This window comes from Osmerus eperlanus, chromosome 9 (genome assembly GCF_963692335.1).
Source record: "Osmerus eperlanus chromosome 9, fOsmEpe2.1, whole genome shotgun sequence".
NCBI lineage: Eukaryota > Metazoa > Chordata > Actinopteri > Osmeriformes > Osmeridae > Osmerus > Osmerus eperlanus.
In genome coordinates, this window is record NC_085026.1 from 18,469,061 (window position 1) to 18,481,111 (window position 12,051).

The following is a 12,051-nucleotide window of genomic DNA, read 5'->3' on the forward strand; positions in this document are numbered from 1 at the left end:
AGGGGGGAGGAGGAAGGAGAGGGGGGAGGAGGAAGGAGAGGGGGGAGGAGGAAGAGGGGGGAGGAGGAAGGAGAGGGGGGAGGAGGAAGGAGAGGGGGGAGGAGGAAGAGGGGGGAGGAGGAAGGAGAGGGGGGAGGAGGAAGGAGAGGGGGGAGAGGAAGAGGGGGGAGGAGGAAGGAGAGGGGGGAGGAGGAAGAGGGGGGAGGAGGAAGGAGAGGGGGGAGGAGGAAGGAGAGGGGGGAGGAGGAAGAGGGGGGAGGAGGAAGGAGAGGGGGGAGGAGGAAGGAGAGGGGGGAGGAGGAAGAGGGGGGAGGAGGAAGAGGGGGGAGGAGGAAGGAGAGGGGGGAGGAGGAAGGAGAGGGGGGAGGAGGAAGGAGAGGGGGGAGGAGGAAGAGGGGGGAGGAGGAAGGAGAGGGGGGAGGAGGAAGAGGGGGGAGGAGGAAGAGGGGGGAGGAGGAAGAGGGGGGAGGAGGAAGGAGAGGGGGGAGGAGGAAGAGGGGGGAGGAGGAAGAGGGGGGAGGAGGAAGGAGAGGGGGGAGGAGGAAGGAGAGGGGGGAGGAGGAAGGAGAGGGGGGAGGAGGAAGAGGGGGGAGGAGGAAGGAGAGGGGGGAGGCATAGATGACTTGAGGCTTTAAATCAGGCTTTGCTGCATTAAGTAATGACTCTACTGCTGTCGTTAGTCTGGCTTCACTTTGCAGTTGATTCATTACCACACACACAAACAAACACACACACACACACACACAGACACACAAAGCTATGCTAGGTGAGTTTACTGACACTGGGAAGAAAGGTTCCTCTTATTGCTATTTAAGGTTGTCTTGTACTCTCCAACAGAAATCAAGAGTGAATCAATGTGGGAAAAGAGGACCAGATCCACATGAGCCTGCCTCTGTCATCTGTCACAGGACATGTGATGTGATTAGATCAGAAGCTAGGAGAGGACTGCTTCTGCTAGCACACTCTCATCTAACAAAGCAGCCTTGTGTGAAGCACAGGTGTGGTTTACACACCCACACCTCCTCTGTGTGTACATGTGTGTGTGTGTGCACGCTCGTGTGTGAGTGCGTGCATGGGGGAACACTGTCGACCTGCAGGTGCTCAAAGAGTTACTGTGTGTAAATCAGAGAGTGTGGATTGAACAGCTGTGAGAGAGAGAGAGAGAGAGAGAGAGAGAGACAGAGAGAGACAGAGAGAGAGAGAGAGAGAGAGAGAGAGAGAGAGAGAGAGAGAGAGAGAGAGAGAGAGAGAGAGAGAGAGAGAGAGAGAGAGAGAGAGAGAGAGAGAGAGAGAGAGAGGGGTTTGGCCCATAAATAGAACTTCCTGGTTGAATCGAAGGAGGAGGACACACACACATGCTTATAAGTCCCCACACACTCTCGCACACATACACACACACAAAACATGTGTACATGGTGCCCAGAACTCTAGTACTACAACTACGAAATATTTTACTGTTGACGGAGGACGGAGGACATACGTCAGCTGACTGTCCTCATCAGACTCACATGACTCGCGCTCTGATTGGTTTATGGAATTAAAGTATTATTTACTACCTCTCAGAGAGCAGAATGTGCAAGGACAGTTTAGAGATCCAGGTTTTGGTGTGTGTGTCTAAAAGTAATTTCATAGAGAGATTTGGTTTGGTGAGCTGCAAGGACACACAATTAACTAATGTTTTCTCTCTCATCCCACCCCTCCCCCCCCCACATACACACACACACACACACTAGCACAGAGAATACAGGAACATGTCCTTGAAAATCTCACTAACTGTATTCAGCGTTCATCTAAATGTTCCTAATTAAACCTGGCTGATTAGACACCAGACAGGCAGATTGGATCTTAATTAGGGAAACTATGGATACCCATGAAGGACAGGCTCCAGTCTCTCTGCTGTCTGCGTGTCCTGGTTCACTCTCAAAGTGTCATTCATTATTGATAGTTAAAGGACAGACTCTAAAACGGAGTCAGCCCAGAGACAGGCAGCCACAGCCAGATGAGCCGTGTGACAGGGGGAGGTAGAGAAGTCCTGTTTTCTCTTCCTATCTGGTGTTGGGAGATGAAACCGTCTCATGTTCACTCAGAGGAGCAGTGGAGGAGTTATTTACAGACGTTTTATCGATCAGGCATAAGTCACACAGCACACAGCGGCATATGCAACATGAGAAAACAAACATCCACCAGTGCTTTCACTGCCCCGAGTTCTTACCACACACATCTTACAAAATACACCAAAAACGGTGACAGATGATTTGACCTTCGTCAAATGCAAAAGTTTTTTGCATTTTTAATTGAGGTTTTGCAGCAGAAGACACACACAGCCATGTACAGTGCCTGTCCATCAGTGTGTGTGTACTGATTCTGAATTCTGGAATGTGAGTGTTTGTGTGTGTCCATGCGTGGGCAGTGGGTCATTACTGTGAGGAGAATCAATTCAGATAATCTCCACATGAGTAACACTCTCTCCCTCCGCACAGCAGCATTCTCTGGATGCCATGCAGCCTCCCCCAGCACCAGGGCTGTCCCAGTCCAGACTCCCCCAGCACCAGCACCAGGGCTGTCCCAGTCCAGACTCCCCCAGCACCAGCACCAGGGCTGTCCCAGTCCAGACTCCCCCAGCACCAGGGCCAGGGCTGTCCCAGTCCAGCCTCCCCCAGCACCAGCACCAGGGCTGTCCCAGTCCAGCTATCTGCTACAGACCACTGACTCCCTTCAACATTGCAGACAACATTACTAATGCAAGAGTAAACAGACAACCCAAAACTATTTCCTGATTTTGCAGTAATGCCCCTGCTAGTTTGGAAGCACTTGTGCTTACAGTACCAGAACTCTCTGACAGAGAAATATTTACTGTCCAATCATTGCACAGTCAATTAACAAATTACACAGCCAGTAAACTGCTGAGAGCGAGAGAGAGAGAGCGAGAGAGAGAAAGCGAGAGAGAGAGAGAGAGAGCAGTCTTCACTGATGGCTTCACTGAGGTCAGTAAAGAAGTCACAGATCAAACAGTATCGTAGCTGACGAACAGGAACCACCAGACACACATCTGACACCATCAAATTCTGGATCAAACCTCCAAATCCTCAGAGGGAACTTGGTTAAATAACATTGAGCTCAGGTCACGCCACCGAGCTCTCCTCTAGGGATCATAGGATTTGAGCTACCAAACTAGCACAGTTAGACACGTAGCTTCCTCTGCACAGGCAAGACAACACCCACGCTGTGCTGAAGGAACAACATGAGATGAAGGGTACAATGGGAGGTTCCAGAGGCTTCTACATGGATATCCAGACAGTATGTGGAACTCTGCTCTCCTTATCACATCTGTGCTGTCAATGTAACCATGAGATACGATTTATTAGACCAGATTAAGAAGAGGACGGAAGTTCTCCACACACTGAAATCCTAATCCCTTCTTCTGGAGGCCTGTGGGCCAGTGGGTCTTTGTCAGCCTGCCTGGGTGAACTCCTGGAGAAGTGGCTTTAAGAGGCGCACAGCATGCAGAGGACAAATTGGCAATGCTTCAGTTCACATTGTTTTTATGAGAGTCGTGACTGAGGTGAACTGCTGTAGCTGAACCCTGAAGCTTTGATCTTGCACCCATGCACCCCCTCCCCCAACCCCCCCCCCCCTCCCCCATCCCTCTCCCCCTCGCCACCCCCTCCAATAGTAAAATGATTAAGAAATGGATGTTCGTCAGCAGAGAGAGAACAGACTCTCTCTCTTTCACTGCCAAGTCACATGTCAAGTTCCAGACAAGCACAGTGCTCAGGAACTGAAACTCAAAAACAGGACAATCTCAACACACTTTAATTTGGACACATTGTCCAGGGCAGAGTTAATGGATTAGGAAAGGCATAGTCTTCACATTATGTCTTGGCTTGGTGTTTGAGAATGTAAACTGCTTGAGTCAGTTAAAAATCCTCTCACAGCAGTGTAGAAAATGTTGCTTTGACAGTTACCATGCTGTAATAATAGAGCATTTCCCAAACACCCTGAGAATAGGTCTGGGTAAAAAACTGCAGCGCTCAGATACTGTGTATTGCACACACGTACACACACACACGTACACACACACACACACACACAAACACACCTTGACCTTCAACACACATGTCAAATGAAATGTCAAAACAGTACATAGTAACAGTTGTTTTCAAGTATCCAAATATTCCTGATCAAGTACATCACACCCCTCAGGAGAGAATATGACTAAACCAGAGACTGGATGGGCTTCACCCTGGGAAGGGAGGGAAGAGGAAGGCTGTGTGATCTTTACAAACACTAACTCACCTGTTTCCAAGGGGAGGCTGCAGGAATTCCACTTGGAGCTCCCTGGTTGTCGGCTGAGATTGAGGTCCAAACGTGTGATGGTCCGTTTGTTGCCGTTCCTGTCGACCACCTCCGTGGTGACCCTGAGTTCCTGGTCCCCGCCCCCCTCAGCCTCCCCGCCCGGGGTAACATCCTCGTCTGCCAGGAGCAGAATGCGGTGGTTGAACTGGGGGCTGTGGAGCCTGGGGGACAAGGGAGACAGGACTGGAGACATGCTCTGCAGGGTGTTGTTGGGCGGGTAGGAGGTGTTGAACACCCCCGAGAGAGAGGGCGACGAGGGGCTCTTGCTATGGAAGGTCTCAGCAGGTTTGGAGAGGGGCAGCCACAGCCCCTCGGGGAGTTTGCTCCCTGTGTTTTCCCTCCTTTCTTCCAGCGTGGAGCTTCTGCAAGGCCCCCTCCACTCTCCACACCCCTGCTGAAGGCCACTTGTCCCTGGCTGAGGCATGGAGCTCCCTGACCCTGGATGGAGGTCTGACTTGTCTGGGCTCATGTGGCTAACACGCTGCACCCTCCCCTCCGTTTCCTGCACCTTTGCGACCACCCTGACCCCGGACTCCCTCCTGTGGATCTCCTCATACAGCTGGAGGGCCGTCTTGTCCTCAGACACCATGGCAGGAAACACATGGTCTGGGGATGTGAGCCTCTTGAGGGGTCGTAGGTTCCCGCTCAGTGCGGGCTCCTGTTGGGTCAAATCATGCAGGCTGTCCATCAGGCTGCAGGAGGATGCCTCGTAGCCCAGGAAGAGCTCACTGTCATACTCAGAGAGGTCGTTACAGAAGTCCAGGTCTCCAGAGTCTTCCATGAAGGACCATGCGTCGCGGGCGATGTGGAAGTGTTCCTCCAGGGGCAGGATGGGGTTGCTGGCCTCCAGGGGCAGGTTGCTGGCCACGCTGACATAGGAGCCAGACGCTGGAGTGTCAGGCGCGCGGACGGACGCTGGTGTTCCTGGAACTCTCCGCTCCGCCACCACGGACGCTGCAGGGATGGAAGCTGAGGTCTGGACCAGAGCCTGGACAGAACACGACTCCAGAGCCTGGACAGAACACGACTCCAGAGCCTGGACAGAACACGACTCCAGAGCCTGGACAGAACACGACTCCAGAGCCTGGACAGAACACGACTCGCCGCCACATTTCTTCTTCCCCTTGCTGTGGGGGAGCTCCTCCGCTGGATTCAGCTTCTTCCCTCCCAGCCTCTTGAGCTTCCGACCACGAGATGAAGCCTTCTTCTGCTCCGGGGACGTGGGGAGGGTGTGCTGGGGGCTGCTGATTCTGGCAGCCTGACCAGGGAAGCCCTCGCGACCCTCCGACGCCCCGTGACCCTGGAGCTTCCCTTCCTGGTTTCCCATCCTGACTTTGTTGGCGCAGTCCCCGCACAGAGACAGGAGCTGGGTCAGCAGCCGGCGGTGCTCGGCAGCCAGACAGAAGAGCTCAGAAACGGCCTCCTTTGTTGCCTGGCTGGAGTTGAGAAGTTCGCCTGCAGGGATGGAAGACTGGCCTCTTTGTTTGTCTGCAGGGGGATGGTGCTCAGCCTGGTCATTACTGGGCCCGGCCCAGCCTGGGGCGTGGCTCCCGTATGTGAACCCGGGGGCCCGCCTCTTGGGAACGTACAGGCTGGTGTGGCTGCGCTCCTGGATGGGCTGGTAGAGATGAAGGACTGTGTGGGAGCCCTCCATGATGGGAGCTATGCTGGTCACCACAGCTCGCTAATCAGCCCCCAGGCCGGGCCGGGCCTCGGCGGCTGCTGCTGTCTGTGGACGGAAGATGAATAGCGGTGTTCATCACCTGGCTAGTCAGACCCCTGTCACAGATAAGAAGCTTTCAATGACACACACATGAGTGTAAATCTTCCTGTGTACACAGCCGGAGAGCCAGTCTGGCAAGCCGTCAATAATTGGATGGTCAAGGAGCGAAATAACATTCATTAACTTGTGCAGATTCAACACTGAAATGCTTTAACTCATTTTTTGCAAGTGAAGCAAAGATTATTATTTATTTTATAATTAAAAAAAAAAATGTATTATCTCATGCGACACCCCATGCAGAAGCTTCGCTTAATGTCATCTGCAGCATCCTGGAAAAGAGAACTAACTCTAGCTGGAGTCTTTGCACCTGTACTGTTTTATATGTCTCCTCCACCATGTATCCTGATATTCAAGTATTTAGATGTCCAGCAGCACATGCCAGACAACGCTCCACTGTGGGGATCAGATGTCAGCTTAGAAATACTTTTACGTTTTGAACTCTCGTTTACTGTCTTTTGACCTAAAATGTTTAGAAACAATAGCCTACTTAGCATATGTATTAGAAAACACGATACACCACATCTACATTTACATTTAGTCATTTAGCAGACGCTCTTATCCAGAGCGACTTACATTAAGTACAGGGACATTCTCCCCGAGGCAAGTAGGGTGAAGTGCCTTGCCCAAAGACACAACGTCATTTGGCACATCCGGGGAATCGAACTGGCAACCTTCAGATTACTAGCCCGCTTCCCTAACCGCTCAGCCACCTGACTCCCTGATCTAGAACTGAGAACTAATAATATAACTTATTTAAAAGATCACTTTTTGTCCTATGTAAATAGTATTGACAGGCTCAATCATGAAGATATGTGTTGATAACACATCTAATAAACCCCACGCTAACATAAAAGCGGGAAGACGTCATTTGAGGACAGCGCATCTCTTAATCGTGTAGGCATGTAAGCTATATCAGGACACCTAGCCCTGGATTTCATTTCATCTTGTTAATTGAAAGCTTTATGTGCGTTGCTACAGTATAATCTTCATCGTCATCATCATACTGTGAAAGGCAGTGGAAAGACACATTTTCTAAACGTCGGCTAGATGCATTTCATCAACATTTTACAAGATGCGGCATGATGTCCCACAAGGTGACGACTTCCACAGTCAAACGCAAATGTGGACACTGCAGATATAAAATAGGATGCCGTCGAACTTGCAATGTTTTATATCCGTGTCTAAAATAGTCCCGTCTCTAAATGTTTAGCATCACTGGGCTGCTGCCACCTTGCAGCAGTCTTGAAATGCGTCTCTGTCAATTCTCTAGCCCCAAACGTCTAAACAACACTTAAAAACAAACGTAAACAGAACAAGATTAGTATCACGGTAAATGTTGTTAACGTTCTTTACGAGAGAAATATTACAAACCAAGTTGTGTCGACCCTCAAATTATTAAAACAGAATTATTCCAATTTATTTAGTCTAGTTACAATAGGGAAACATTAGGACGCACCTTCTACTGTTACATGCATTTTGATCAAGGAGGAAAAAATAGGAACTTACCAGTCTCAGTGGCATGACAAACCCTTCCGCCAGATCTCTCTGCAGGCAACGGCCGCCGCTGCTTCTCTTGGACCGTCGTTCATCCATCCTGACTGGCAAAGCGTTTGGACCAATGCGTGACCTCAGCGTCTCTTTATCGCTCTCCTATTGGTGCAGAGATATTGTCCCACCTTAAGACAGTTAGAAAACCTGCAGTTTAGTGCACGCACGCTCACTGACTCTTCCTGCTACAGAAGACAGATGATAAATTGCTGACAGTGGACTGTAAAGAATACATTTAGTACATTTAGTCATTTAGCAGACGCTCTTATCCAGAGCGACTTACAGTAAGTACAGGGACATTCCCCCGAAGCAAGTAGGGTGAAGTGCCTTGCCCAAGGACACAACATCATTTTGCACGGCTGAACTGGAAACCTTCAGATTACTAGCCCGATTCCCTCACCGCTCAGCCACCTGACTCCCACTTATACACGTTACGAGCCAATTGTCATGTATTTCTGTATTTTGAAATGACAAAAAAAAGTAGGCTACATCGCGTTGGCGCTGCCTGTTATGTCCCCAAATAAACCCGATTTGTATTGTAGCGTATTTTTCGAAAATATTTGTTCAACCTTGAGAACCTCGAAACTTTATTTACCACACACACAGTGAAAGGAGAGGGGAGAGGAGCACAAGAAGCCTAAAACAAAGTAATACAAAGCACAAAAGAGTACAGTAGAGCATAGTATAGTCCTCATCAATGATGCAAACTATATAAAATATATTCTTCTTGTTGCCTTCTGCCTTGCTCCATGGTAGCTTCGTAGTTTATGTTTGTTGTGCGCGATAGCCAGGAAATGAAAGAAGGCGCACAATGAAATTAGAAATAGGCTATGGATCGTGCCACCAAATACAGATTATAACTAAAGCATGGCTTGAAAATGTAATAAGTAGAAAGTACAGATATTTGTGTAAAATGTAAGGAGTGAAAGTAAAAAGTAAAAAAATGTAGAAACGTTGTTTTTGAAACGTTTAACGTAAAAAAATGTAATACCCTAGTGAAGTATACTGATACCAGAAAAATCTTAAGTACAGTAGGCCTAACGAAGTATTTGTAGTTAGCCCATTTCCCATCTGTGAAAGTGCCCTATAACATCCTGAATTATGCCCAATATCCAACTCGGCAATTATTTATTTTGCTGTCTTCGTTCTGACAAAGATGACAGCAATGGAAGGAAGAATAAATAAAAAAAGAAAGATGGGAGGATTTTTCATTACACAATCGCAGGTCGAACACAAGATGGCAGCCTTGTGTCATGAGAAATCTACCACATGCCTTCTAGATGGGTTATACGCACGTATTCGGAGTAATTGTGGGTAATGGCAATTTAACAGTGCTGACCCACGCTGAAAATGTTCTTATATCTATTAACTAAAACCGTAGGCATGAACAGACACGTGCTGCAGCCCAGTATGCGCCCAATCTTTTGGGCGCTGACCAAGGTGCTGATGTACAGGGGCGTGCATGTGAACCCGCATTCTATTCCTCCTATTCCATGCGTTGAATTTTTGTCCTTAAATAATTGAGTCAAATTATGTCGTGTATATCAATTAATTGGCAGGTACTACCGCAAATTCAGCAAGCTGAACAAAAATAGCAATCGCTCTTCGTTGTGCTACTCTGTGCATGGGAATTTCGAAAGGTCGCGCTTTCATGTTTATATTGATAAGATCCACTGGTGACGTCGAAGATAAAGACCCCGGCACTGCCGTATTTTCACTGCAAGACTACGCTTCTCGTTTCCAGCCTGTGTGACTGTTCGCTTCAGCCCCGCCGATGCTTGCACGCTCCTTCGGGAACAGCGCGGCAGACATTAGCAGAGAGCGGGCGTGAGTGACAGGCTGCGGGAGATCGCCCAGACACCCCTATATGGCCGTGGATTAGCTATATGCTAATATCGATAATAGAGAGGAGAGGCAGCGAGGTGCTGCGAGCCGACAGTGGAGGCTTCCAGAGTCTGAACAGTCTCCTCAACAGCCATGGCTGAAGGCGGAGAAGGGGAAGATGAAATTCAGTTTCTCAGAACTGTAAGTAATTTCCGACCGTTTAACCGTGAGCTCTGGGTCCTTTAATTATGTCCTTCCCGTTTGCCTCAGCCGCTACCTGCTTTAGAGAGCTGCTTTGATGTAGATTGTCATAGGGTGCCTAAACCTGTTAATGTAGATTCTTAAGAATTCTTCCTGTTTATGAATGCACCTCACAGCGTCTTTTACCGCGCTCGAGACTCGACGAGAGTGCTCTTTTGATTTGAGCGTTGATAAATGCATTAATTCATGGGATAAGCTACTACTAGTCCAGTATCATCGTTACACCTTTCCGTCAAACTTATTTTTTAAGTGACAATAACAAATTGAAGTCTTCTTTCCGCATACAAGCGTATGTGTTTATTGTGTGGATTCTGGTAACTTCGATTTCCTCTCCATATTGTTGGCTGTCTGTCAGAGGAAGTTTAGCCTACTTCATAGTGTCTTATGCAAGACCTAATGATAATTGATAATGACGATTCTTGCATTTGTATGTTTCGTCTTTAGCGGTCTCTAAAACAGGGAGCAATAACGATGACATGATCTAGTTAAAGGTTGGGAAGGTTAATACTAGCAGTGGATCCAGAAGGTTATCTTTGGCCTCCTATAGGCTGCAACAAAGGGATGTTAATTATCTGACGATAACGGTGATTTGTAATATGGCTTTCCATTAGTCTGTTTAATCATCCTGTCAAGCAGGATGCATGTAAAACAGTCAACGCTGCCTGGAGCCCAGTCAAGGGACAGGCAGCGCTGCCTGGAGCCCAGTCAAGGGACAGGCAGCGCTGCCTGGAGCCCAGTCAAGGGACAGGCAGCGCTGCCTGGAGCCCAGTCAAGGGACAGGCTGTAGCTGGAGGAAGAATAACTGAGGACAGTTGGACCCATCTGTAGTCTCTAATAGTTCTTCTGAAAAACACATTCAGATTGGTGAAGACTGAACCAGTTTAGATAACAGAGCACTGTCTGAGGTAATGAAACAGAACCTTCTCAGAAAAGTCAATTTTATGGAGAGAAAGTGACACTCGTTGCCAACACGATGGATGGCCATGATGACTGGCACTGCATCTACTGGGAAACATGTAGAGGGGTTTCATGGCAGGAGATAAAAACTAATCTTGGCCAAGTGAAGGATTGGAGAGCTGGAGGCAGATATCTGGATGGTTCTGCTGGTTTCATACAGTGTCACAGTCAATAATGCTGTTGTTTTGTTTCTCCTGCTGTATCTGACATCTACTAAAAGATTCTTCAGACACCAGATAGATATTAGGAGAAAAGGAAGACGGCTGCCACAGTCTTTCTTTCATTTATTTGAAGCAATATTTAGACCCAGTCAACCCTGCCTGCTGTCTGTGGTGTGTGGGAAGGGATCCACAGCAACAGTTGTTCAAGGGCTGAATTCATTTGGGATGATTGCAGTTCACACTGGTAATCCACAGTAAATCTGCACCACAGACACACAGTCAACTACAAACATGGAGCTTTGCTGGCTCTCTGAACTGACAGAAACTACAGTATGTTTAGAGATCAAATGAATCTCGGTGATTCCCTGTCGTCAGTTTTAGAGTGGCTTAGTGGTGGTTAGCGCTGGGTGTACCAGGCCTGTTAGCATGCATGCAGCAGCTCTCAGTGTCTCCAGGCAGGCCTGCTAGCATGCATGCAGCAGCTCTCAGTGTCTCCAGGCAGGCCTGCTAGCATGCATGCAGCAGCTTCCAGTGTCTCCAGACAGGACAGAGGAAAAGCCACGTCTGAAACCCCCGCAGCAACCAGTCCCATGTGACCAGAGCACGCAGAGGTCCTTCAATCAGCAGGCCCACAAACACAGCTGACATTTTAGCTCCATTACTGCTTGGAGAGCTGAGCCAACAGTCTCCAAAGGGGATTATGAAAAACATAGAACAGAAAGAAACAAAGAAGACTTTATTTTTCTTGTCATTCAAAGTTAATAGTGGTCCAGTGAGTTGTGAAGACGTATGTTCTGCACCTTTAAGGGACTCAGCTTGTTGCATCCCTCCACACAGAGCAGCTGGCTGGATGGTGTGTGTGTGGGAGGGGGTGAGGCTGGATGGTGTGTGTGCGTAGGCCGGGGCCAGTGTGTGTAAGTGTGCGTGTGTGAGAGAGTGGTGTGGCATGCTGCTCTGTGTGTGTGTGATGAATGCAGCTGAGCAGGGTGGTGCAGAATCTGGCTGCACCAGACCTGAAACGGTGGAACAGAGTAGAGGTAATGTTTGCATGCCAGCAATAAACACATACTACATGTCTGACATTGCTGTCTGAACGGTGGTTCAGGTGTCTCCCTCTGAGGTCTGTCTCTGGCCACACAACACACACACAACAAACACACA

General features: G+C 48.8%; 1 protein-coding gene across 1 annotated transcript in view; it reads left to right on the forward strand.

Moving 5' to 3' along the window:
• The first annotated feature begins 9,465 nt into the window (after positions 1 to 9,465).
• Positions 9,466 to 12,051, forward strand: part of LOC134026995 (ryanodine receptor 3) — a 108,550-nt gene continuing 105,964 nt past the window's right edge. The window contains 1 exon segment of the mRNA XM_062470094.1: positions 9,466 to 9,712. Within this exon segment, the coding sequence (XP_062326078.1) occupies positions 9,665 to 9,712 (48 nt within the window). The 5' untranslated portion in view covers positions 9,466 to 9,664.